This window comes from Mastacembelus armatus, chromosome 8 (assembly GCF_900324485.2).
Source record: "Mastacembelus armatus chromosome 8, fMasArm1.2, whole genome shotgun sequence".
Classification (NCBI taxonomy): domain Eukaryota; kingdom Metazoa; phylum Chordata; class Actinopteri; order Synbranchiformes; family Mastacembelidae; genus Mastacembelus; species Mastacembelus armatus.
Window position 1 is genome coordinate 19,894,512 of NC_046640.1, and position 27,777 is coordinate 19,922,288.

General features: G+C 41.1%; 1 protein-coding gene across 4 annotated transcripts in view; it reads left to right on the forward strand.

Moving 5' to 3' along the window:
* Positions 1-27,777, forward strand: part of prkcbb (protein kinase C, beta b) — a 93,788-nt gene that overhangs the window by 9,080 nt on the left and 56,931 nt on the right. For 2 of the 4 annotated variants that reach the window (XM_026325696.2, XM_026325693.1), the window contains exons 1-2: positions 12,505-12,895; positions 14,418-14,449. In XM_026325696.2, coding sequence (XP_026181481.1) covers positions 12,717-12,895; positions 14,418-14,449 — 211 coding nt within the window. In that variant the 5' untranslated portion in view covers positions 12,505-12,716. Of the gene's footprint in view, positions 1-12,504; positions 12,896-14,417; positions 14,450-27,777 lie in introns of those variants that run through there. The other 2 variants (XM_026325694.1, XM_026325695.1) reach the window with 2 other exon arrangements.

The following is a 27,777-nucleotide window of genomic DNA, read 5'->3' on the forward strand; positions in this document are numbered from 1 at the left end:
TGTGGTAAAGTCCATCCACATTGAGCAGCTGAACAAGTTAATCCTCATTCAGCTGCTTTGGGCAAACAATGCAGAAGTGATTCATCAACTAATGTCTGATTTAGACCTATAATCTTAACTATTCTAGTCATACTGCAAATGACACTGGCATTACAGAAACAACCGGAATAGGCGTGATGATTACTGTGCAGATACCACAGCTCTGTGCTGGTTTTTCAGGCAGGACAGCTGCCAACACTGCAGTGTTTGTTTAGACTCTGACTTGTTCCTATAAATGAGACAATGAAAATGTGCAAATTTAAAATACCAAGGTCTACAAACATACATGAGCATCCTGCTGTACCACACGCTACTTTTTGTTGTTACTCCATGTAGCGTCACGTTGTCTGCTGAGATGATATCTATTCAGATCTGAAGACTTTACATGCCTCTTGTTTCTTTGGTTTAACTTTTTGAATATATCTTAATACTTCCATTTGCAGAAAGACACCACATGATCATTTAGATGCAGTGGTTGTATCCAGGGTGTTATGTAAAAGAAGAGTAAGTTGTAAGAATGCAACTGAAATCTAGTGAGTTGCATTTTCCTGACATCTGTCCACTTTTCTGGGAAAGAAATACAGTCCAGCGCAGGAAGAACTGAAACAATGATCAGAGGAGTATAGGGAACATCTGGTCTAATGCAATCTTACTTTCAGTCAGTGTGAACACCCTAATGCATATTTGACTGTTAAATGGCAAATTGAATCATGGTGATAAAAACAGTATCTGCAAACTGCAAACACACAGATGATCTTTGTTCTTTTCTTAAAAGAATGTATGACTTCTGTTCTTTATGTGTGTAGTTGGGGTTTGTGTTTCTGGATGAAAGTGTGTGTGTGCAGACATAATATTTATAGTATGTTGGTGTATTTAAGTTGTGGTCTGTGTCCAGAATAGCAGCTGTAATGTGCAAGAAACGCTCCATTTTCTCGGAATATGAAAGTGAAACTATTGCACTTCTGCGCCTGCTCTCAGCTTCATTTTTATCCCCAACCTACATAGCAACACATGATGCAACATGTCTTCAAAAATTTCTGATTGGCTCATGAAATACTTTTTTTTTTTTTGTCTGTTTTTTGGTCTAAAGTTTTAGTTGTCAGGTTGTTTTTGCATGGAATCAAAGTTAGATTATTTTGTATATTGATCTATTATAGTCTTTCTCTTGAATACACTCAGAAACGACCTCCCTACTAATACATTTCTAACGAAACACTGATGTCAGCCTAGTCAATTGCACTACAGCATTGTTTATTTAATCCTTGAAATCTCTTTGGAATCACTTACTTACACTGGAAAATGAAGACATTACTCGAAGAGATATTTTGGGGCTGCTTTCTTTGGCAGAGTGACTGTTTGTCTGTCTTCTCTAGAGCAGTGAGCAGATACTTGGAGGTATTTGTCTTATGTGTCGTATCTATGCAAAGTGAAAGGTCAAAGGCCAGCGTAGGAAACATTTTCTTGAAACCATAATTCAGCAGAAACACTTACAAGAAGGCAGATCTGTGAAGATGGTTATCTGATTAATTGATAAGAGTTTGTTATAATCGCAACTCAAAAAAACAAAAGGCAGGTTATTTACATGTACGTCATCATTATTAGCTCTGCACTTTCTCCACTGTGTGAAAATGTTCACTATTCCATTTTGTTTCTGAGCACAAATATTGTCACTCAGTGTCTGTAATAAGACCCACTGTTTCAGACTTTGACAGAGTTGTTTTTCTGTTATATGTAAAATGAGACTGGAACACATTTTTAGGTCAGCAGTCTGTCTAATGCCAGTCAGCTGCAATTTCAACTCAAGCTCCATAACACGCACACAACTTGTTTTGAAACTTTTAATATATCACTATTAAGCAATACCTGCTAAGAAAGAGAAAGCAAAATTAGGGACAGATAACTCAAACATACAGATCGCAATCAGTTCGACAACATCTTGGCTGTATGATCTGTGCCTGAGTTTGCTCACCCTTTTTAAAAATAAAACATTTTTCTGCACGCAGATTTATGTCTATTTTGATTATTTTCACCCTTTCCTGTTCTACATTGCATTGTCTGAGGGATAGAATGATAGAGTTACTGGATAGTTTACACACTCACACAAAAGCACAGAGGCTGCCCTGTTTTCAGGGACTCCCCCACCCTGAGGATTACATCTGGAGCTCCTCCACTGACTGTTCAGTGCAATGAGGCCATGTACAAACTGTGCATGTAAGAGATGTACTTCTTTTGTCTAAGGGAGTGGTCACGCTCAGTTTGTCCTTTCTACTCCAAACCTTAGTTAAATACTTTTTTTGTTAGTTCATTCAGGTTCCCTCATGTAAACAAAAACTAAATAGATTTTGCATGTGGAACTAATTTACTGTCAAACTAAAGTTTACTGCAGTTCCTATGAAATACTTTACTTTTTATATTTTCAGGGCATTGTGGCACATATGGTGTCCAACATTTCTGCTGGATATCAGGTACTAACATCAGTCTGAGTACAGCTTTTCTTTTGGGATATTTCCCTGACTCATATTACATTCTCATATTCAAAAAAAAAAAAAAAAAGAAAAAGCTGTGGATGCAAATAGGACACAGACTGTATTTGCAGGGGCAGAGTGGTATTACATAGACGCTTATTTGCCTTGAGTAAGACTGTGAAGCCTTAGCAGGTTAGGACTGGCAAGCAGCAGCAGTAATGTTTAATGATACATGACTTTCGTGTCACCCTGTTGTACTTGCCGTTCACTGCTGGCAGTGATTATTAACTCAGCTGCCAAGACACAAACAGAAACTTCAGAAGATAAGAGTCAAAACATTTTGATAGTTGTTCTTGTTAGGCTGCCTGGTCAAGGGTTTTGAATTTGTTGTTATAAGTCAGTCGTCCCTTAGTGGCTGTTGGCAAAGTACAAATCAAAATCCTGAATTTGCCTTTTTCAGATAAATAAATTCAAATGTTTTCTTCCATTATCAACATTATTGAGTTGATTTGTATGCAGGTGGACAGTGTTGGTCCCGCGTGTTCATGAAGCACCGTCCACCTTTATACGTTTCCACGGTAACTGTCAATCACACCTAGTGATCAGTGTTTCCATTGTAACTAACTGCACAGGATGACGAGAGCTTGTCGTTTCTGCTTTGACCCATTATTACAAATATTGTACTACATCAGACACTGCTTTGATATTATTCTTCTTGTTACTATCATTGGTGCTCATTACTGTCATACTAGCAAACTGCTGGTATAATCACAGCACCAATACTAATCCTCCACTTCAGTTTCTCTGTGTGTTTGTATGTAATAATGTTGGTTATTTTTGTAAGTCACAGATGTATGTTGCAGTATATCTCATAGCTCTGCTTGTGTCTCTTGAAACCAGTGACAGGAATACAAACACAAATACACCTACGCACACACTCACATACATGCACATATGCCAACGCACACAGGCCTGTGGTTGTATCTCTTTCGCATTGACTGGGTTTTATGAGGTCATGTATCTCCTGTGTCCTGTATTTGCTGCTTGGTGCTTTTTACCCTTTGTGTGTGTGTGTGCGTGCGTGCGTGTGCGCGCGCGTGTGTGTGTGTGTGTGTGTGTGTGCGCGCGCGCGCGCGCGCGTGCGTGTGCGTGTGTACATGTCTATATGACTTTCAGGGTTTCAGGGTTCGTGTTAGGATTCAGGTTAAGCATTCAGTCCTGCTTGTTTTCCAACTACTCCTGCCTTTCCAGCTGTGGATTAGTTGAACACACCTTGTTCAGGCAGTCAGAGGTGGGTAGGGCTGGGACAGTTGGAAAACAAGCAGGACAGTGGCCCTCAAGGAGCAGAGTTTGCCCCGTGATCTATGAAATGCATGTCACTGAGTTCCCTCCCAGTGGTAAAGTACATGTAAGTGTGTGTGTGTGCGTACGCATATACACACTTGAATTCTTTAGCTTTTGCACTTATCCTTTGTGTTCGTGTGGGGTGGATCCATTTTAATAATAACCTGACACCCACATAAGAGATGATCATGTTACCTAGTTGACCTCATGTGCTAAGTGACTGCACAGAAACCTCTGTTTGGTGCTCCTGGAATTACACCTCTCACTTTCAAAGAAACCAACTGATGAAATGAAAGCAACGTCACCATCACTTTGCTGATCGTTTAACAAAAAAGGGAATAAGTTGTTTCTGTGACTAAAACAGTGACTCTTATTCATGGTCAAATATTCGCTGCCTTTGTCCATAGTGTATGTTTGACTTTGCCTGTGTAAAGCCCGAAAAAGAAGGAAATGGCACTTCTCTTTAACATTTTTAGTATTGCAGAAGAAGAGGATCTATGTAAACCATTTACAGTAAGAGCACACAGATACAAACATCCCAAACTTTGCTTTAATATCAAACTGTTTCAAATCATCTTCTGAGGTTTCTCTTTGTGTTTTGTCAGTTCGTTTAAGAGCAGAGACAAAGTGATGACAGGAAAGTCATGTCTGCATGTGATTAGAGTCTGGATTGACTAATACACTACAGTGGCATATTACTCAACACAGAGGAACGATGATGTGGAAGGACTAGAATAACAAAAATGCTAACAATAAAGAGTGCTGCTTTTTCACATTTCCAAAAACAGGACAGGAAGTGTTATACAGGACAGGACTGGGCCTGTCACATGTCCATGTTTTGGTGCTCTGGACAGCTGTGAACTGTGTGCTGGGTTAGATCCCTTCACCTTGTTACAGGTTGTAAATTGAATGAACTGTGTAAACTGACTCGTGAGTATAGCTGCTCATGCTCAGACCTGCTGAGAGTATCTTCTCACATGGTACATAGGTGATTTAGACAATAAATAGTGATGTGCTCATAAATGTACATAGTCCTGGCACCGTTTCAGAAATACTCACCATTTTTCAAAGATAAAAAATGATCACACAGAAAACTTCTCTTTGTAAGGAAAGTGGTCAGTATCTTTGGTAATTGCAGTTTTTGTTGTGATTTGAAACTTCTGTTTAGTTATTTCTAAAAAAAATGGACAATCTTTCTGAAATTGTCCCAGAGGTATCTAAACTTATGAGCACAATTGTATGTCGTGTCTATTGGGGACATGTTTTGTGTAACTGGTATATATGGTTTGTCAAATACCATCTGTGTTATAGCCCATATGTTTAATTTAACATAAGGCACAATGTGTAATTTAGTAGCTTCCCCTCAGTTTCCGTTATTGTGCTAAGCTAAGCTAACTGGCTGTTGCTCTGTATTTGCTGTTTATGTGTGAGAATGGTATTAATTTGTCATCTGTCAGCAAGACGGGGAATAATTGCAAGTGTTTGGCAGCACAGGACTAGGCTTGTCACTGTGACATGAGTGTCTGTTTACATTTTATGAAGCATTATGTCATATTCATGATTTAATCAGTGAAACATGCTGTTTCCACTTATTTGACAACCTGCTATCTGGCATTAAAATGGTTTGAGCATTTTTAACATTTTTGTTTGTGAGCAGGAACAAAGTTGCTCCGCCCCCTGACTGGAAGGACACCACAGCTTACAATTACCGCTTCTCCAATGTGGCCCACATGTGGTGAAAGCTCTACCTTTGGTTTGATGCATTTTGTAAGGGATTATTTAACAGTGTTTATAGAGGCCTCCATAGCACGTGTCTGTCAACTGTTTGTCAAATGGGAATAAGATTTCCAAAAAATACTGAGGTGTACATTGAGCTATGACACTGGCGGAGAATATGGGTAGTGACAAAGTCAAATAGAGACAAACCATTTGAGAAGATGATGATAAATACGTCCTAATGTAACTAATAATTACAGGCTATTTAACACATATTAGAGTCTGGGTGTCTCCTTAAAGCAAACGTGTCCAGTGGGAGTGGAGACTGGGTGGAAGAAAGAAGTAAGCCTTACTAATAACTGCATTATCCTGGGCACGTTCATATCAAATAGGCTCCCAATCCCCACCAGCATGGGTGGAGCTGTAATAAGAAGCAGACTGGTTTTGCTGGTGCTGCTGAGCAACCAGCTTTGCTGCCAGACATAGTGTGTCGACAGGCCCACCGCCATTCAAACATTAAACAGTTCTGAATGTTTTTAAGTATGATACCATAATCATGTTTTAACTAGAAAATACTGGAAGTGATGAAATATCTTTCTTGCATACTTGCACAAGAACTAATGATTGTGATTGGAATTAAATTGGAGCGTTTCAGTAGTAGCAGTAATTTATTTGGTGTGTTATATATTAAGGTTTCTCTGTGCCTGTGACTTTTACTATGGAGTATCAGGACCATATTACAGTAAATGTGTGAGTATAACAGACACCCTGTGATCCTGCCTGCCCATGAAGTAACTCCATGTGCAGTTCAAGCCTCAAGGCTGACAAATGCATCTCTGTGTAGCAGAGCCTGGGATGTGGACGTGTGCTCATGAACAGCAGAAGGCATCTTAAGAAATATGTAACTCTATCTCCCTCTAGTGGTTGATATGCATAAACACTGGAACTCAAATCTTTTGTACACTGACTTTTTTAGAGCAAATCAATGAAAATATTGGTCCTCAGCTATGGGAGGGGGAGGTTTTTGAACAGCTCAATTGACAAATACATCACTGCATGAAAACTGCATAATTTCTGATGTGGTTGGTAGATTTCATCTGTACTTTAATCAAACTGTTTATTCTCTTTTCCTGACAAGATATTTTGGAGCAAATGCAAAAAGATAAAAACAGATAAGATAAATGAGAGAAACTTTATTTATCACTGAGGGGACATTCAGGGAGTCTTGTTAATTAGTAAATCAGTCATTGTCTAAGATGTTGTAGAGCCTGATGGCAGTGGGCATGAAGGATCTCCTGTATCGTTCAGTCCTGCAGCTCAGTGAGGTGAGTGATCCAGGAAACAAAAGAGGGGTCCACCCAAACCCTTTGAGCTTGTCTCTGAGAATGAAGGGTTGGATGGTATTGAATGCACTTGAAAACACAAAGAACATAATCCTGAGATAACTTGACAGGTTGTTCCAGATGGGACAGAACATGGTGAATCATGTAGAGGACAGCATCATCCACACCAGTGTGTTCTCTGTAAGCAAAGTGCAGGGGATCTGTTGTGTGTTTGACGGAGAATCATCCTCTCCAGGGCCTTCATCATCTGAGATGTGAGATGTTAGGTACCGGAACAGTACAAATACACAGTAGAGAAGAAGTTAAAAAGTACAAGAGCAACATTATATGAGACGTTGACAGGGGAACGCAGGTACCAGTTGTAGCCACAAGAGGGCACCACTGTATCATTTCAGATCAATTTCTGTGCAGAGATGAACTGTAGATGAGACAGAGACGAAGTCTGAAAGGAAGACGGCAAGAGAGCGGTCAAAATAAGGCACTGTGGGGGTGTGTTTTCCTAGAAGAGAGACAGAGATCACCACCAGCCTGGAGATAAAGTCTCTTCACTTTTTTCTCCCCCTCTCTCTCACTTTATTTCCTTCCATCTACCTCTCTCTCTCCTCTTTTCTGCCTCCCATGAGGTCCTTATATAAATAGCAGTACTGTATACAGTGTAGTGAATCTGTTCATCCTGGTTTCTCCTTTCATTTGATGTTCAGAGGTCAATCCTGTGATTATTCTTAGTGTATATTTCTGAATAAAAGTGTTCTTTCAAATACTGTATACTCCTAAATAACAAGCAGCTCACATGTAGCTTACCTGTGCAGTGAAACACGTCCTCTGAGTTGCTAAAAACAACAGTAGTAGCTGTTCAGAGATCTTAGCATGAGTGGAGGTAGTGAGGGAAGATGTTCTTCTGCTACAGGTTGGTTGAAGTTATATACCATGTGCATCAGACGTCAAATGTTATTCACATCCTTCCCAGCCCAACATTGGGAGAAAGCAGCAAGAAGAACTGCAGTGTGAGGGGAAAGTGTCAGTTGTGTGTGGGAGAAAACAGGAAAAGGTGCAGAAAAATACAATAATAAATGTGAGATGTCCTCTATCAAAACAGCTTTGTGTGCTTCTGCCTTTAGCTGTTGCCAGTTTGACAGTGAATAATTGTTGCTGGAAATGTGGTAATGTTTGGTGAGCTGGTTTGTAATATTATACTCTCTATTTCCTCTGTCCTGTGTACATGTTCTTTAGCAGTAACTTTTGAAGCTTTCATTTTCAACACTAAATAGTACACCTAGATTGAAAACAGATGGATTCTACCCCTTTTTGCTAACTTATATTGTGTGGTATGGAGCACAGGAACAAAACTGTTACTGCAAGTGGTTTTTATTTGGCTGAATAAACACAGGCCCAGACTCCAGTATTATAGAGCCCTTATTAGTAGATTGTCCTCTGAGCCTGGGTATTGAGACACTTGTTTATAGACGTACTGTTAACATTAAATCTCTGTGTCGTGTTTCTTGATGTTTGTGGTAAATGGGCACATGAACTGAAGTGATGTGCTTTAACTCTTTCAGTGATTAACTGAAATGCACCTTTGTGGATCACTAATGTCATTGTTTGTGTGTTGTAGCAGGTGTGAGATGTGTGTGAGACTAGCCCTCATGTTGCACATGGATTTGCAGGAAACAGAGATTTCAGTTGCGTGTACAGTTCATGTTAGTGATGCTCAGACAAAGTAAACAAACAGTTTGTTTGACCTCGTTAGTGAAGCTGTGATGCTTTACTAAGTAATCTAAGAAACCACAGCAGCCAGTTTTGCTAACCATAATTTATGACACTAATACAGTGAGTTTGAAACCAAGAATTTGAGAAATTGAAGCTGTAGTGTATAATGAAAATACAGTATTTTGTAAGGATGTAACATTCATGTAATTTGGCCAAAAACTCCTATTTTTACAGGAAAAGAGATCATCTACTCCTACAAATGCAATGCACAAACAATCATACGTCTTCAAACATGGGCACAGTTATATGCAGTAATCACATTCATGCAACAACACAGACACAAACTTGTGCACTCGGCCAAAGAGAGTGAGAGAGATACGTGCAAATATGCAAATGAAATGCGAAAGCAGAAGAATGGCCTGTCTGTGGTTTCACATCAATGATGGTTGAACCATATTTTAACAGCTCTTAAAACAGGAAAGAGAGGGTGAGGGGTGCAAGGAGAGGGAGGCAAAGCGAAGGAGACAGTGAGACAAAGGAATACCAGAACCTATTAAGTCATTAGAGTCAAACTGAAGTTACATATGTGATGTAATTATACCTGTTAATGTGCATTTGCATGCATATTTTTCACACAATGTACTTGTGTGTGTGTGTTTGTGTGCATATATGCAGCCACAAATGAAGTGTCAAACCCAGGAAATGTCTAGACTGCAGATGGGCTTGTCAGAACTCGCTGTTCTGAACTCTGAATTATCATAAACTAGAGACTCGTATTCATCCAGAAAGAGTCTGCGTGCAGGCTGCCACCTGCAGGGAACTCTAATTGTGATGGTACAGTAACTTTAATTCAACTGAATAAATATTTAATAGCTCACATTTTAAAGGAGAGGAAGAATATCCACATTAGTAGTCTTGAATTTCTTTACCTCGTCTAAGGTTTGTAGTCTGTCTGCTCTCGTCTGCATCACTTGATTTCTGTGAAAAAGGAGAAGCACAATCTATTCTGACAGTAGAGCAACCTCAAAGTAAAAAGTCAAGCTGGTGCCAACTTTCACAATCGTAGAGGTCACATTAAGACCCAGTCCAGCAGAATTGATCCCTCCACAGGCCAACTGTAAGGATTATAGCTTCAAAATCCTGTGCTCACGTGTGTGTCTGTGTAGCCTGTGCTATGTGTTTAACCACATAATGCAGGGATGAAAATCAAAATTCAACACAGCAACACGTCTAAACCTGTGCAGTTAGCATATGAATGAATGCGTTTGTGTTACTGTCTTAGTGTCAGAGTGTGTGCTGTGCTGTAGTGAATGGAGAACAAAGGCAACAACAGGTTTATGTAACAACTCCCTCCCTTGTGCAAGGAAAGGATGAGAAAAAGGAGGATGGGATCGGAGAGGGAAGAGGCGCACCGAGCGGAGGAAGATGGAGCACTGGGACAGAAGATGAGGAGATGGGAAAAACAGGACAGAGGTGATGTTTTGGAGAATTGGACTGGAGCACTGAAGAAGGATGAAAAACAGATACATGTGTTGAATTAGGGTTTAGCTCAAAGATAAGGTGTGGGCTCATACAGCTTCCTAGTCTTCAGTCAGTCTTGTTAAAAAGAAGAATTTCTAAGAGTGATTGGATTTGACTTTGGTGCTGATTATATCATTCATATTCTATCACTAGTAGCAGGTTGTGTCAGTTTGTGAGTGACTTCAATAGATGAAGACTTTGTTCTAGGAGCTATTAGATATGACTGATTATAAACCAGTGCTCTCTTCCACATCTTCAGTAATGCTGGGGATCAACAGTCCTGCTAACTTTAGAGCCTGTGTATTGATGAAAGCAAGCAGCTTATGTGTAAAGAGATGAGTCACTGTTTCACAGTCTATACATGCACACACACACACACACACAGGCCCATTCAGGTAACACACAAGGGATTTTTACATCACTGCCAGTGTCTCTTGACGCCTGGTACCATTGCAAATTAAGGTGTTCGCTTCATTTTACGGTCCTGCAGGCTTTTGAGACAGATTACATAACCATGCAGGTATAGTGGCTTTAATGTTAGAGGTTATATGAATAAATGCTTATGCAGAACAAAAAGTAGAAGGAAAAAAAAGCATGGATTAGAGTTCAGTCTACATTAAAACTTGTATTGATGAGACCAGGATGAACTGCATATACTGCTGCTGCTGCCCTGTAGTTAAATCAATCTCATCTAGGTCATTCTCTGCTGCCCCGATGTGTGTGTGTGTGTGTGTGTGTGTGTGTGTGTTGTCTCACCAACAGTGGACTGGTGATCCAAGGGGGACCCCTGGCAGCCGCAGGATGTGCACACACATTCACCTATTAAAATAGAGGTAACGTGAGCAGCTGCCTCATTTTGTGCCACAAGTAATGTACCTTAAGATGAGTCTGCTCATTTGAGATTTTCCTTCCTGCACTTGAACAGCATGTAGGGCTGCATCCAGAACATACAAGTGCACCTTTTGTTAAAGATTTGTACAAGTTGCTGTTACCCTGAGATTGTTTGTATGTTGTCAGCACTGATGTCCTGTTCCGACTCTACATTCGCTAAACGGAGAGATGCAGGTGGTTAAATGGTTTTTTTGGCTCTTGGAGCATGACATTCACTGATGAAATGACTCAGAAGTTATATAATTGATGGGTTTCATTCCAAAAATACCTTAAATGCATCTTGGAGAACTCTGTGACATGAAATTCATCCAGCAATCGCAGATGATTACCCTCCAAAATCCCTTTGAAAGCAAAAGTCTTAAGATGAGTCAGAACGCAGCAACTGTGCTTGCTTTCAGCGTCAGACTGTAAATGAAGAGTCTGTGGGTTTTTGTTTTTTTATCTGCAAATGTTGATATTTCTTTCTGGAAATCAACACTTCAATTTCAAATATTGAGACTCGTGTTTTGTTTACTGTTGGCTGTATATAATATTGATGATGTAGAAAATGACGTTTATTCTGCTGTTTCCACATACAGTAGCTGAGTGGAACATGGTACATATATATGCTGCATAGATGCAGAGAATATAAGGGCTGTCGCAGACACATATGAAGTTTTCAGGCTGAAGTTTCTGACAGAGTCAGCAGATGGAGTTCTGTGGTGCAGCTCTGAGACAGTTTATTCAGTGAGGCTTTATTTACCATGCAACTGTTTGTCTAATTCCAGTGCAGAAAACATGGACTCACAAGATGGTAAATATCATGAGAATAGAAATGACCCAGCTGTCAGTGAAACTGCCCTAATGTAGGCCTGTCTGTGCTTTTATAGCTCTGAGTGCATTAGATCATTGTGGATGATAGAAATCAACAGGAAGGACGTCTTTATGGCACTATGGATTTTTATATCATTCATTATCAATGTGCTGCCCTGGCTCCTAGAATTGAGTTGTGAAGGATGTGGTAAAGACATTTCCATAGACTGAAATTGATTTTGGTTGCTGTGATTCCTTGTGTCTAAGCTGCAGTTAATTCATTTTTAGGATGATCTCAAATCTGTATTTTTTTTTTTTTTTATCCAATAAAGTTTGTTTTATTTACTAAGCTTTGAATCAACAAACATGGCTGTGAATTCCGTCTGGTGTTTGAAGGCAACATAGAGTGACTTCATTGCCTTTAGTACGGTGACACCTGTGAAGATGCGGATCCTGGTTACGGGTTCAAACTCCTATTCAGACACATTAGAGAAACGAGTTGAAGAGTCAGAGCTAACTGGGTTTAATATCAAGGAAGAGTGAATTACAGCTCCTCTCTTTCTTTACTCTCTTCTCCCCTTCCTCTCGCTCTTTCCGCTCTCTCTCGCCCCTATCTCCCCCTTTCTTCTCTCTCTCTCTCTCTCTCTCTCTCTCTCTCTCAGCGCGCAGAGAAGAAAAAGAGGAAGCGCAGCTCAGCGCAGCTTTTCTCCTCAGCTGAAGGACCAGACAACAAACCAAAACCCAAACCAAGTCCCCCCGAACTGAGCAGCAGCTCTTTAAAACTCCTCTGCTCGGACCAGCGCACTGGAAACGACTTTTTCCGCCCCACAAACGCGTTTTGGCCACCGGCAACTTGTGTTGGTTAAAGTCCGATTAAAGCCAGTCAGATACCCGGAGAATGGCAGACTCGGCGGCGGCCAACAGCGACGGGGAGGACGGACCCCGCCAGCCCATGCGGGGCTTTGCGCGCCAGGGGGCCCTGCGCCAGAAGAACGTCCACGAGGTGAAGGACCACAAATTCATAGCGCGCTTCTTCAAGCAGCCCACCTTCTGCAGCCACTGCACCGACTTCATCTGGTGAGGGGGCGCTCTCTAACATGCACTGCGTTTACTGCTGCTCTGAGGCTGAACAAAGACACATACCTGGGACATAGAGTTTAAAGAATTATGGGTTAGACATTAGTGGGTGGACCAGGACGAGTTTCAGTTTAACAATGTTGTCCAATTTAAAAGTGACTGAGCTGCCTAAGTGGAAGGAGGAGAGTGAGAGAGATGAGGCCTGTTGGTGTGAAAGGGATGACATGGCTTCAGACTCCAGTGTTTGATAGTATTGCATCATTAAGTTACAGCAGAAATAAAGAAAGTGGGAGGGTTGCACTGGTTGCACAGTTGTCTCAGAATAAACATCGATTTATTCTTGTACTTGCTCTGCGTGCTAGGTAGGGCAGAAGGGAAGACGTGGAGAGATGTGGGCTGAAGTGGTAAAAAAGGAAGAGCTGCAGACCATTGTTTGATGGTGTTGGGTAGGCAGAGGAAAGGAGTAACCTGAGTGGAAACAAAAAGTCTTGTGCCTGGGTCACACTCTGACACAGCTGCTGGCACAGCTTCAGCCTCCATGAGACATGTCACCATGCAGCCCACTGGGGTTTACTAGACGGTGATACAGCCCAGCACTCGGGTTATTAAATGAGTTTCCGGCTGTAGGTTGGCCTAATTTGTCCATTTTATTATTATCTGTGCTGTGCACTATCCCCAACACCACCATTATTTAAATCCTGTGACCGGCTTTTTAATTTGTGAATGGATAAATAATTTGACCTAGAAGACTGTGTGTGTGTGTGTGTGTGTGTGAATGCGATTGTAATGAGATGGTCTCATTGTTTGTTAATACCCTCAGATGGAGGAACATGCACCCTGTGTAATTACGTGACCTGTTTAGATTATTGAATCTATCTATCTATCAATCTATCTATCTGGGTCAATAAGCATAATGAAATGGAACAATGAGAGCATCAAGTTATTTCACTCTGAGAGATGATCTATTTGTAGCACAATATGAAAATGAGCAGGACTAGGTGTGTGTGTGTGTGTGTGTGTGGTGTGTGTGTGTGTGTGTGTGTGTGTGTGTGTGTGTGTGTGTGTGTGTGTGTGTACCTGCAGACATCTCAGCAATCTCCATACCATTTTTAGGCATGATTGACCTGAGTACCCTGGGCAACGTGTGGGTGTGTGAGTGAGTACAGTATGTTGGTGGACCTCTGTACATGCTGTACTGTACCGTTCATACAATAATCGAATGTCCTGGCTGCTTCTATACTTCAGTGTGTGTGTGTGTGTGTGTGTGTGTGTGTGTGTGTGTGTGTGTGTTGCTAATTTAGATGGAAAGCTCCAGCCTGCAGACAGCATTTGACATTTTTCTTTACATAAATGTCTTGAGGGGAAGAGAGAAGGTTTCAGAATTCCTTTTTCAGTCTGTGTGTGTGTGCGTATGCGTATGTTTGTATGTGTGTGTGTGTGTGTGTGTGTGTTCTCTATGTGCATACACTTGTCTGTGCCTGTATAATGTTCACCCTGTTTTCTGTCTATGTTCTCTCCACAGGGGGTTTGGCAAACAGGGATTCCAGTGTCAAGGTAGGTGGATGAAACACACACACACACACACACACGTGTGTACACTGTTAGATGGTGCTCCAGTGCTAAATTGATTATTTCCACTCTGATTACTTCTTTTTCTACTTTTGTGCTCTCATTTCCTCACTTTCCATTTTTTGAGAGTCACATTGCGAGACAGAACAATCTCATGTGCAGTAAATTTCATTTGTTATGAAAGTAACTGCTACTGTTTTTAAAATGAGGTCACATCATTGTTCAGTCTGTTACTATTTTAGTGAGTTTTCAATTTCAAGAGACTCACAACATCAGTAGCTGGACAGGCCAGTGGACCTCCCCAGTGTGAGACTTGTTCACTGCACAGCAGTTTAGAAGAGTCTTGAAACTCTTTGGGGTTTGTTGGGAATAAAGAATAACATCATGAAGCTCTTTGACCAACACTTCTGAAGTATGGACAATGATTGCTGACTGTGTAATGCTATAAAAATACTCTGCATCTGTGTTGAGGATAATAGTGTGTCGAAGCTGTCGGGTAAATGCCACAGCGGATTTAACGATTTAGTGTTTTTCATCTTTATTTAAAGATCGGTGAGAAGCGTTATAGCACGACGTGTCAAAGTGGAGCCAGGACTTTTGTACTTGATTCATAGAGTGAAGCATAACGTAGGTGTAGATTTCCTTTGGAATAGTAGGAAGATGACTGAGGCTCAGGAAATACAATATCTGCAATTCATCATGCCTACACTATGTCTTCCCAGCTTTGTCATCAAACCGTATTTATTTTTAACACAAAGCCAACAATAGGATGCTTTTTTCCCAGCAGCCATTTTGACTCGTCAGAATCGTGAAGGAACAGGAACGTGACTGTTAAATTAATTGTTAAACTGATACAGCTCAATGGAAATCAGCCATTGATGTAAATGTTAACATCTATGTTTTCTCCTGCTGTGACATGTCAAACTGTATTCTGTGAAAAATGCCAGTTGCATACATAACTATGTTTAAATAATAAGGGTACAAGAAACATTCTTTCCCCAAGCTTAAATGTCAGCTGCCTGAACCCACAGTGGAAGATAGTTAGTTGTTCATTTTTTGATCATCACATCAGCAGCAATACAGTGTTCACTTCCTGCAGTGATCAAGTGTGGTGAGGCATCTGATTTCTGTGGCTCTCGGTCTTATCACAGAAAAACTGATGAAGCTCACAAGCACTGCGGCATTTAGACATGCTGTACTTACTAATCGAATTTCCTCTCTCAGAAACAATGTAAGATGTTTGTAACCCACCACATAACACAATTATACAAAGTATAACCACTTTGTTTTTCTTTGCTCTTTTCTCCCTCACTCTACTGTATTTTTTCTCCATCATCTCTGTACTGCTCAGTAGAGACAGACTCAGCATCCACGTCTCCACAGGAAATGACGTAAACTATTAGACAAACATATAAAGCTGATGAACATATGGAAGCTCTTTGGGCTTTTGTGTTATTTATTTATTTATTTTTCAATTTGCTTCAAGTCTATGTTTTTCCACTTGTATTAGCAGCCAACGGCATGTCTTCAAGGACTTGAACGTCGCCTAGCAACAGGGAAACAACTGTCTATAGGCTGAAGGATGAAGGAGGGGTTGTTCAGTGCAGCTTCAGCACAGTTTAGCTGGTAATCAGCGTGTGTGTGTGTGTGTGTACGATACGTGTCAGAGGTGTCATTTAGAGGAAGCATCAGCTGCATCGTAGAGGAACGGGTGTGTTATAGGTGCTGGGAGACACCTGCAATCGTGGATACCATGTGTGGAAGATGGCACTGGCAGATAAAGAAAAGAGGAAAGGGACAAAAAAAAAGTATTTCACAACTAAAATTTCAGATCTCACTCCAAATTAACCAAAATAACTTGTGTGCTTGTGTGCATGTGAGTAAATGACTTGGCACTTTGCAACAGTTTGCGCTTGTCTTCTTCCATCAGGTGTGCGTGCGTGTGTGTGCGTTTGTGTGGCCTGAGCAGCTCTTTGGCTCGTTTGTCTGTCTGGTGCAGGGTTTCACTTCCCTAGAGCTCAGAGAGAAAGGGAATTCCTCTGCAAGGTCACACGCATAGTTGGAGTGCGTGTTTGCTCGTGCTTTGCAACTTAGCTTTATATGGTTGTGTTTGTCAGTCACATAGAATTAAATGGGTGGTGTTTGCGTATCTGTATCATGATCCTCTCTGCTGTTTGATTTCATGTGTGGTAGAGAGAGTTTAATGAAGAAAGACAGGAGGTGAGAGAAGCATGACCTACCTTTTTCCAGCATACAGGTCAAAGGTTGTGTGTGATACATCTCTTCTGCAGTGTCTGTCTTAACATGCTGTTTATAGATTGATGCTACACTCAGATCTGGCTTTACTGATCACACACCAGTGACTTTATTCCTTGCACTGGCATTTGCAAATGCAAACATGAATAATATCTTCTTGTTTATTGCTGCTGTTGGCCTGAATGGCTGTAGATATGTCCAGTGAAATCACACTTCATTAGTCGGGTTGTTGCATTTGACATCTTGACAATGGCTCTTCTTGGTCTTCACTCTGCCCTGTAGTCAGTGAAAGAAGGGAAGTGAGATTTGGCTCTGCTAAAAATAAAATATGCTGCATTTGTCTTTGGTTTTTGCAAACAAGAGTGAAGAGAAATTTTAAAAATATTTTAATTTTGCTGCTTGGAGCAGAAGGAAGGATTTGGAGGGAGAACCTAACACCTTGACCAGCAGCCTGCAGTGGGTTTCAGAAGCAGCAGCTTGTTGTAGTGTTTCTGCAGAGAAGGATGTGGTGTGGACTGTTGGGTTGCCAGTGTTTCAAACAGATCATGTTAATATTTATTGACAATCGGCCGAAGTGATGCATGTAACTTACTGTACATTTCCTGCCTCATCATAAACATTGGATTACCCTTTTTATGTTCCATAACACACCAAACAGTATCGGCTGTGAAGAGAACATGCTGTTCCCTTCATACTCATGCAGTATCCCTCAATACTGTCCATCTGTAAACTCTATACATCAAGTCAAACTGATCACAGCCGTAATTCTTTATTAAAGACGAGACTTTAAACAGCCACCCCTGACACTTTTAGATACTAAAAATAGAAACTATTAATTAGTAAAAGACAATGAAAATAACTTGCAGCCACTTAGCTGCTCATCCAGTCCTCACCCTGATTTTCATCAGTGTTTCCTTGTTGATGGGGAGATGATAATGTAAAGAGTAAGAAAGGAAGGTGAACACAGCTGTTTGAACAGTGGTTTGTGCAAATGCCTTGAGGTGAGCTGGGTTTTGCATAAGGTGCAGCTCTGTGTACTGTATGTGCTGGTCAGAGCAGCTCACTGCCTCAGTGTTGTTGTTCTGTAAACAACTGCCTCAATGGGATTCTGCTGTTTAGTTTTCCATACAGCAGGAGCAGTGTAGGACTCAAAGGGCAGTAGCAGCTTCTGTTATGTAATGTGTTTCTTAGAAGTGTGTGTGTGTGTGTGTGTGTGTGCTTGCGATCCTGTTCCATTTAATGAGCTGGTGTGTACTTATTTCCTTAATGGCTGCTGATGCAGAACAGTGTGTGCTCTAATGCTTCCACTGGATTGGTTTTGTGTGTGTGTGTGTGTGTGTGTGTGTGTGTTTATGCATGCGCCTCTAAATGAGTGTGATAATAATGATTTGGGTTTCAGTGTGTAACAGGCTGTAGAGAGTCCTCCATTGTCTCCTCACAGACCTAATGGACAAATTGTTCCTTTAGAGAGTTTGAGAGGGATGCTGGAGGGACAGAGTGGCAGGAAGTGTGAGAATTATTGCACAGAGGGAAATAACGGAGGGAGAATGAGATGTAGATACGATCGAAAAGCAGGATGATGAGAAGAGGGATGGACGGATAGAGGCTGAATTCATAGAGGGAAAGAGACCAGGGGGAGAAAGTGAGTGGGAAGGAAGAGAGGGATTACATGTGATTTCCTCCAGATTTCTCCAATGAAAGTCGCTCACAGCAAGTGCAGAGAAATCAGAAAGCTACGATATCATACGCATCCTCGGGGAGCAGTAACAAAGGCATACCGTCTATCTACTGTGTTGTAATGTAATATGGAACATATGGATAACATACCGTACATAAAGTAGTTAGAGAATACAGGGACGTGAAGGAGACCATGCTTGTAAACAGCGATTAAGTTTGAGAAAGAAGAAATATTCGGTATTATGGTTGAATCTGTGGTCGTCTCATACTCTAACATGCTGTTCTGTTGCTGTCATTGAGAAGAAAATGTGTTTCTTTGCATTCTGTATGATATAAAAGAATTTGTTCTGGATCAAGAGGATAGCACAAAAAGAGCCGTCAGCTCAATTACGTCTTCTATTCTTAAAAAGAATAAATCAGACGAGGCAGATGGTTGAAAAGGAGCGAGAAAGGTATGCTGCAATGTCACTTCAGCAGAGAGCTGGTGGGTGAGATGTTTCTGCCAGGCAGAGGAGATAATGGACAGGGAAGAAGAGGTAGAAAAGAGGCAGCAGAAGCGATAGAGGAAAAGAGAGATAAAACTGTGTGGGCACAGAGTGTAGATTGCACCTAAAACAAGTCCATAAAGGTGTTATTTGCTGTAGGTTTTCACACTCTTCAAAAGGAAAATGTATGTATTTATAAAAAAAAGAGCCATATTCAAGCTTGACTGATGCCGTCTTTTGTGTCCGGGCTTAATCGGGTGTTTCTTGTTTTTACCAGCAACGATCAAGCTGCCGTTGGGCACGGTGCCCGCGGCTCCTCTGATTTCACATGATACATTTTCTGCCTTTTCATGAGTGTATTCAGGTTCAAATGAGTTAGTGAGCATTTGCAAACACTGGTGTCTGTTGCCAGTGCCGAGCGCTGCTCAGGTGCTTCTGCAACTCCAACCTGCGTGGGTGGTAGGTCTCCAGATCCAAAACCTGCCTCCTACACACACACAAACACACACACGCACGTACCATACACATGCATGCGCACACACATATTACACGCTCTCAAAGAGCTGAGGTGTATCATCAAGTTCCGAAACAAAGGGAAATGGTTAAAAACATCACCCAATATTTTTTTTTCCATCTCCTCTGTGCTCTCTTCCTGATTTCTTTTGACCTTCTCTCCTTTCTATCACACCCTTTTTGTATCTTCCTCTTTTCCTCACCTTCTCCCCTACATGTTCTGTTCCTTTCCCCTTCCTCCCCAGCTTCCTTTTCCCAATATCAGTCCACTACTTTGTTCTGTTATCTATCTTCCTGTTCTCTTCCCCCCCATTCCTCCCTCCTTGTTAGTCCTCCATCTCTCCTCTTTCAGTCATTGCTATAGCTTCCCACTTCTCCCTACATGTATCTGTCTGTCTCCCCCTCTTTCTCTCTAGTGGCTGTGTGTTGGAAGCTGTGGGCTTTGATGCTTTTATAAATAGCCTAAGTGTTCCACTGAGAGTACCACCAAATGGGATGGATGGATAGATGGATGGGGGAGTGGAGAGGGGGATGTAAGAGGGCTGAGTGTGTAGGTGTGAAGGGAGAACTCTGGAAAGTGCTAGAAAAAAAGCAAGGATTACAAAGTGGTTGAGACAGACAGAGGTGATTACTGAGATAACAGAAAGAGCCGTTTGGACAATAAAAATGTGAAACTGGGCTTTTCAGTCCTGCAGCTTTCTGAAACATTTGTCTGTTCAAGAAGCAGAAGGTTGAAATACGTTGTTTAAATACTTTAAAAGTACTTCGCTTCCCTGTCTGATGTCAAATAAATGCTGCCTCAGACCAGAGTGTAAGGAGAGAACTAAGTCATCTTTAAGCAGTTACTGTGGATTTAGGTAGCTGTCACCTGCACGTCAGTGTCTGCAGTGATGACCACAGTGATGGTAAAAATGTTCATAGTCTCATATTCTGTGATTTGTATCAGACATCTGGCTGCTCAGGGTCCAAACCATAAGCTTAACGATGTGAAAACAATGATGTATTTCTGCAGCTGTAGTGAAAACTTGTCCTTAGATCGTCTAATTCTGTTATGAGGGTTATTTGATACGTGTTTACAGAAATATTTGCATTTCCTGCGAGTGAACGAGCGAGCTGTGCGTCACATATCTTTTTCATCAAGTGGTTCATGTTCACGCATCATGTTGGACTAAGGCAAGCATTGTTTTCTGTGCTGTGACTTCATTAGCAGAACTTTTTTATGTCACTGTTTCTGAGGCCTCTTCAACATTAGAACAGTTCTGGCCAGAAACAGCAAATGCGTGTTGTGTTTTCAGTGTCAGTGGCGTTGAACGGGTCTGCAGCCATGTCAGCTGCTCAGTGATGCTGATGCTTAGCAGGTGTATTGTTTCACTGTCTTACTGCAGTATGTTACGTGTTAATTAGCACCAAACTGAGGCTGAGGCAAATGGAAATGTCATTGATGTTCCAGGTATTTGACCCAAGTGTGAAGGTCTCTGGATGGACTGTGTGATTACACTTCATCCTCACAGATTTCGTGGCAGTTTATTAAGGTTTTATCAAAATGTCAACCCCACAGTGTCACAAGATAAAATGCCAGTTTATCACCAAGGTTTGTCTGTCTGGGGTCTTTAAGTCAGTCTCCTCATTAGCACCAGTGAAGTGAGTGACCTCATCTATACAGTTTGTCAAGGATTTTATTTTCAGTATTGTCAAGAGTTGATGTTATATAACACCATGCTACTGTAGAGCATAAAGCTAACTCTGACAGTGAGTCTGGCTTATTGATGGGGCCTAAAATATCACAGCATTATAGTGTATCGATTTTTCCCTCATTCCCCTGGTGCTTTTCAGACACAACAAACTTGCATCCTAAACAACTTGTACTCGACAGCGTAATATTAATCATATGTTTTAGGTGGGAAGGCTGGCTCAGATTATACATAGTGGGAGGTAACACTGCTTTGTAGGTTTTATATAAATGGGTTTCGAGTTTTGTTCATTTCTTCATTTAGAAATACAGATTTGAGCACCAGCTCATTCTGCAGCAGAAATGTAAATGAGATGCAACATTTGTGGCACAGCCCAAGTTTAATTCATTCCTACAGAGGTAAGTTGAGCTGTACAGCCAAAATAATTGCAGTTGAAAATGCAAGACAAAATACTAATTCCTAATTTCAATAGGGAGGGAGGTGATACACAATTACCAACGAATATGAACTCAGGACCAAACAGGTTTTTATCAGACATTCAGTTTGCAGTAGACCTGCATGTAAACTGTTACGACTTTGTTTATACTTATAGTTTTTTTTTTTTTCATTCTTAAGTAACACCCAGTGTGTTTCCTCCCATAACTGTTTCCTTTTCTCAGTTTAATGTGGAGGGTGCTAAAGAGCTGTCATGTGTGTGTATCTGTCAGTGTGTGAACATATTTGTGTGTGTGTGTGTGTCTAATGTGAGACTTTGTACATACACACAGGGAAACGAGTGAGAAAGTAATGGAGTCGACCTTAAAACATGAGTTCAGTGTTTCTGCTCAGAAGTCAGCAGTAGATATCTGATGCATCTCGTGTGTATTTGTTGTTCTGCAGGTGTGTGTGTGTGTGTGTGTGTGTGGCATAGTCTAATTTTACTTCTCAGTGAAGGCCAGCTCATTTTGCTCTGATCGCCTTTCACACAACTAAATAGAAATTGCTAAGAGTGTGTTTGTTTGCTTGCTTGTGTGTGTGTGTGTGCTCTCTTGTACTCCTCTTCTGTTATGGAAAGACAGACAGTCTCCTTCAGGGCTTGGTTGTCCTTGCTGCTGACATTTGTGGCAATAGTACACCCATTGCCGTGGTGCCACCTTAGAGACATATCAGGATGGATCAGACAGCCAATGTGGGTCAGACTTGTTTGACATCACTGCCTGCACACACACAAACAAAGACTGGACACTAGCATCTAGTAATACAGGTTCTGATTTACTCAAGGTTTGCATGTGCAAAAACCTGCAAGCTTGATATCTTGATATCACCCACACAAAAAAAAAAAATAAACGGATCTACTAAGTGCAAAGTGCCACACACTGGATTTTGCACTTTTGACTTTGAGTGTTTATTGTATTGCGTACACACAGACGGCTGCTGTTATTCAGACGAGGAAGGGACATATGAGCAATGAAAAAGGCGTTGAGAAGATGTGTTTACAATTTGTGTAAATATATTTGGTGTAAAATATAATATTAATAAAATACTATAGTTATATCGCCTGTCCAGTGATGCAGTTTTGGAGCTGTTTGACAAACTATGGGCTGATTTTTAATTCAGTCATGAATTGCAGTGGAACAACAGCCAGTCTGGTACTGAGGATCTAGAAAGCGAAGCCCTAATTCTGTGGCACGACCAAGTGTTGCATATTCCTTGAAGCTGCTGCAGGATGATTAGGAGGAAAACAGGAATAAGAACATACTCAGTTCTTTCTCTGTTCCCTCACAGACTCAGCCTCTAGCAGTCCAGGGTTGTTAGGGTGGAGGTAGTGTGTGACTCCAGCACAGGAGACTGTCTATGGCTTATACAACTAACAGATGTCTCTTTTAACCTTCTGGGTCCTGTCTGACTTTAAGCAAGTAGGTTTAGTGTCCAAAACTACTTACCGTAAGTACAATCTAATCAGAGGGGCTGTAGATAAGAAATGCTGTCATTTTTGGAATCAGTCATATAGGTCATTCCAAAAATAACTTACATGAGACCCATTTAGTCATTTAGGTAGGCACCCTACAGCTGACTGACTGGAAGCGATTCTCTTCTGCTTTAAAATGTACCTTTGTTTGTCAGAAAGTACAAACTCTTGTACTGCAAAGCTCATTAGGCCAGTATCTTGTTGCATACTTGTAAAATAGGTGCTAGCTCATTGTAAATCTGTGTCAGTCCCAGAGAGCACCATCAGCTATACTTAACGCTGTCAATAGCTGCTTCCCTGCAGCACAGATGGGCATCAGTTGAGTGTGTGGCTGGTAGGTTGGTGGCTATTAGCAGCCCCTGTGGCAGGTATCGCAGGCAGCACTGTTGGCTCCTATGAGCACAGATGCTAAAGGTGCTGGTGACCTTGTTGGTGGTGGTGGTAGCATCGTAGCTCCAGTTCTAGTTTTTATAAACACACATTAACACATTTGTTCGTCACTGGGAAATATTCACATTCATATTGTGACAAAATAACTTTACTGACAATTAGCACAGTCCTTTGGGCATTTTGGGGCTTTTTCCCTTGATTTCTCAGTATCAGAGGAGAGGAGAGGCAGACAGGAAACAGAGGGGGGGGGGACCTGTTAGACATGTCCGGAGCTCAAGTCAAACCACTGACATGCACATACTGCACGGGAAATAGCACAGCTTTGCCTTAAGATTGATTTGACTGTGTACAGCGTGTGTCTGTGCCTGTGTACAGTATGTAATATATCAGTACAGTAGGTGCTGAACGTTTGGAAAGTTATTAGTGAACCCGCTAATGTGCAAAATTAGGTCAAAACTGTCTTAACTAGAAAAGTGTTGTTTCCTGAGCTCAGTGTATTCAATGTAATAATTATTATAGTTTGCAGATGTTTATCTTTAGTGACAGCAGGGTTAAGCTAAGTAAATTATTTCTTGTGGTCAGTGAAGGCTGTGAGGACATTGCTGCATCGTATAGATGAGTTTGCTCTAAGTCATTTAAGTAACAGCTTGTGGTTATGTGGGACTGAAGCTGCACCATCACCTTGTATCTTGGCTTTAGTTTTGTGATGCGCTTTCAGTGTAACTGCAAATAAAGAGAAAACATCCTGCAGTAAACCAGCCCAGCTTTGGTAACTCTTTAATTATTCACTTTCCCTGCATTGGACTCTAGGGCTTCACAATTCTGGGTAAAATATGAATAATGATTCTTCTTTTGACCAATGAAATGGTCTTTATATTTTTTGCACTGCATTTTTTTTTTTTTTTTGCATTATATCAGATGTAATTGCATGATCTGTTCAACATTGTTCTTGTTCATAATGGGGTTGGAAACATTTGTTCCATCTTCCCCACCTTCACTTGGAAGGCTCTTCTCCAGCCTGGCTCATTGTATTAGAGCTAACAGAGCCTTTCCTTCACCGCATCAACCGTGTTCAATTTGTTTTTCTGCCAGTCTTCTGTTCCTGTGTACAGCTCGTCACATGATGTGTCACGTTCCTGTTACTGATGATTGTGGTTTAGCGATGTAAGTGCAGAAGAGTTGTGAAATAAGGTCCCATGGGCGTCTGAATATGGAGATGGTGCAGTCCTCCTCGTCTATATGATCACTGCACTTTTGCACTGCTCTGTTTTGGTTTGTAGTGAAGGTGACTTATGAATTTAAATCAATCCGTTGCACTCGGGGTGAATTGGTGTCGATGATGAGATGAGCTAAATGTCTAAAATGTGAATCATGGTGTGTAGGTGGGAGGGCCCACCTGGATTACTAAGTGCTGGGGCAGAGATGCTGCAGTGCTGCTGTTGTGGGTTTGAAAGACATCAATTGTATGATGCTTTCGTTCCAAAATGGGTACAAATCTGTGATGTAATTTTAAGGACAGAAGGTAATTAAGTTTCTGGATAGAAAATGTTTCAGAGACTGGATTTTTTTTTTGTGATAGCGATGTAATTGGAAACCACCTTTTCTCTAAATGGATGTAAAGTCACAGCGTGTGGTCAACTTCTCACACAGAAGTGTGATGATGTTCCTCTTTTAAACAGACATTTAGGGAATCTGCTTATTTTACAACAAGCTACATAAAACATTAATGTAGTTAATGATTTGTATTTGCAGTGGTTAGCAGCAAGAAGGTTGTGGAGTTGAATGTACATGTTTGCCTGTGTCTGTGTGTCAGGACAGGGTTTGTTCTATTGCTCACAGTATGTGTCCAAATGTTGGACAGTCTAAACCTGGAGCTGTAGGTATTTAACGTTAGCAGATTTATGAAGACTTATCAGGTTCTTCAGTGACTTAAAGATCTCTTTAACTTTCAATCCTTTCATTTCTGAACATGTATGTTTGGCAGACCTCCTGATAATGATGTGTTTGTGTTGTGTGGGTTTGTTTGCATGCACATACACTTCTATCAATGGCTTAATCTAAATGGTGGTAAAACAGTTTTCAGAGTTGCTCCATTTCTGTGTGTTTCTCCAGGATTGTGTGTGTGTGTGTGTGTGTGTGTGTGTGTGTGTGTGTGTGTGTGTGTGTGGGTGTGTGTGTGTGTGTGTGTGTGTGTGTGTGTGTGTGTGTGTGTCTCTCTCTCTCTCTCTGCTGGGGACCAGCTAACTGTGTCAGCGTTGCTCCTGAGATCCTTTAACCCATTCGTCTATGGGTGGTAACCTAGCAACACGGACACGAGCCGACAGACATGCAGTGGTCCCAGACTTCTTTTTTCTTCTCTCCTTCCATCTTTCTCCTTTTCTGGGTCTTTCTTTAGTTTTTCTTCTGTTATCTGTTCATCTGTCCACTGTATCTCTGGCAGCCTCTCTCCCACGCTCACTCCCCCATTAGTTTCATTTTTATTGCTTCCTGCCTATCTTAATTAGTGAGTGAATATGTTCCCCATCACTAAAGTGAGCAGTATCAGTCACCTGTGCAGTATTTTTACTTTGACGTCATTATTTCTTCTTTGCAGGTGAATGTTAACAATGTTTAACGTTACTGCTGTTTTGTTTCTTTCTCATCAAATGAGAAAGTGTGTCCATATGTTTGACTGGTAGTTTGTGTTTCTGCACATGTAAAGAGGATAACAGGCAGCAGGCAGGAACAGTTTGAGCCGAGCATTGAGCGAATTGTAGATTTTTGCCCTGCCATGCCCTCTAACACACACACACACCTACACACATATACGCATGCAAACACATTTTAATTGTCGTCTTTGCATAACACAATCTCAGTTTCAGAACCACAGAGCGCACACACACATATTGTACACACACAGACTTTAACTCTATATCTTTGTTCATTAAAATAATACTGATCCTAATTTAAGCAGAAATGCAGACTAATGAAGACTGATGTTTGAGTTGGCAGTAAGCCCTTCATATTTTTTTATTAAAAGCATCCAGTCAGAGCTGGTTTAGGCCTCAGAAATGACCCCAGTCTTAACGCACCTTGCACCTTTGTCACACAGCTGAAGTCTAATTACAATATTTATTGCAGGGTTTTTGTACTGGGTTGCATTTGATTGTACTTTTTTTTTTTTTTTTAAATTTGTGTCTATTCTAAGGTTTTTTTTTTAAGCCACATTATCAAGTCAGACATGATTTTTCATCACTTAATGGGTGCTTGCATTTTTACAACTTGTATTTAGTTCATTATTTGGTATTCAAACCTGTTAGTCTCAACAGCTCTCCTGTTAATATCTGCAGCTCTTCACTCTCACCCCCTGTCCTCTCTCTCCCACTCTCTCTCCCTCATCCTCTTCATACCACCTTTCTCTCTCTCTCCAACATAATGAGTAAATCAGTGGATTAGGTAAAACTGCATGTTGAGGATGATGCTCATATTCTTCAGCAAAAGAAATACAGCGGACATTCCCATGCACATTATGTAGCTCGGTATTTCTTGAATTTATACTTTTCTACTCGGTTATTTTCTTGCTGTCTGGCCCAAAACAGCAGGTATTGTTTGCGGGGGAGTTAAGAGAGAGACAGAGAGAAAGTGGCAGTGAAGGGAGGAGGGCAAGAGAGAGGAGCAGGCTGTGCAGGAGATTACAGGGTTATGGATGTGTGTTGGTTTGCTGGACATGTTCAGCTGCTCCCTGTTCAGGTCATCTTGTGGGGGTAGATGTACTTCTGCCAGGAGAGGAAACTAAGAGCCCTCCATTTACACACACACACACACACACACACACACACACACAGAAGAGGCTGTCAGTGTGTGTAGCTGCTTTACTTAGTTGTACAAAACAATACATTTTTGAGTTTCCAGCTTGAGCTATGTGGTACTGAGAATAGCATCTATCACAGGTTCATGTCTTTCTGAGATTTGATTGATTAATGTGAAAATGATAATGAGAATAATAATTGGTTGATTGGCCTGATTGACATCCAGAGTCTTTGCACTTTAGTAGATTTTGAGTTTTTTCTGGCCATATTTGAATCACAGCTCTGTGGATGGCGACTCCAGACTGTCCACCACTTTGGTCCAAAATAAAATATTTCACAAGCTGTTGAGTGGTTTGCCATAATACTATATACATTAATCGGCACAGTGGGACAGGGGTTGACGTTTGTTTCACAGCTAGAAGGATCTGGGATTGAATCTTGCTCGACCCAGGGGTTGTTTGCATATTCTCCCGAAGCCAGTGTAGGTTTTCTCCTGGTACTCCAGCTTCTGCCCACAGTCCAAAGTCATGCAGGTTTGGTTAATTGGTGACTAAATTACCTGTAG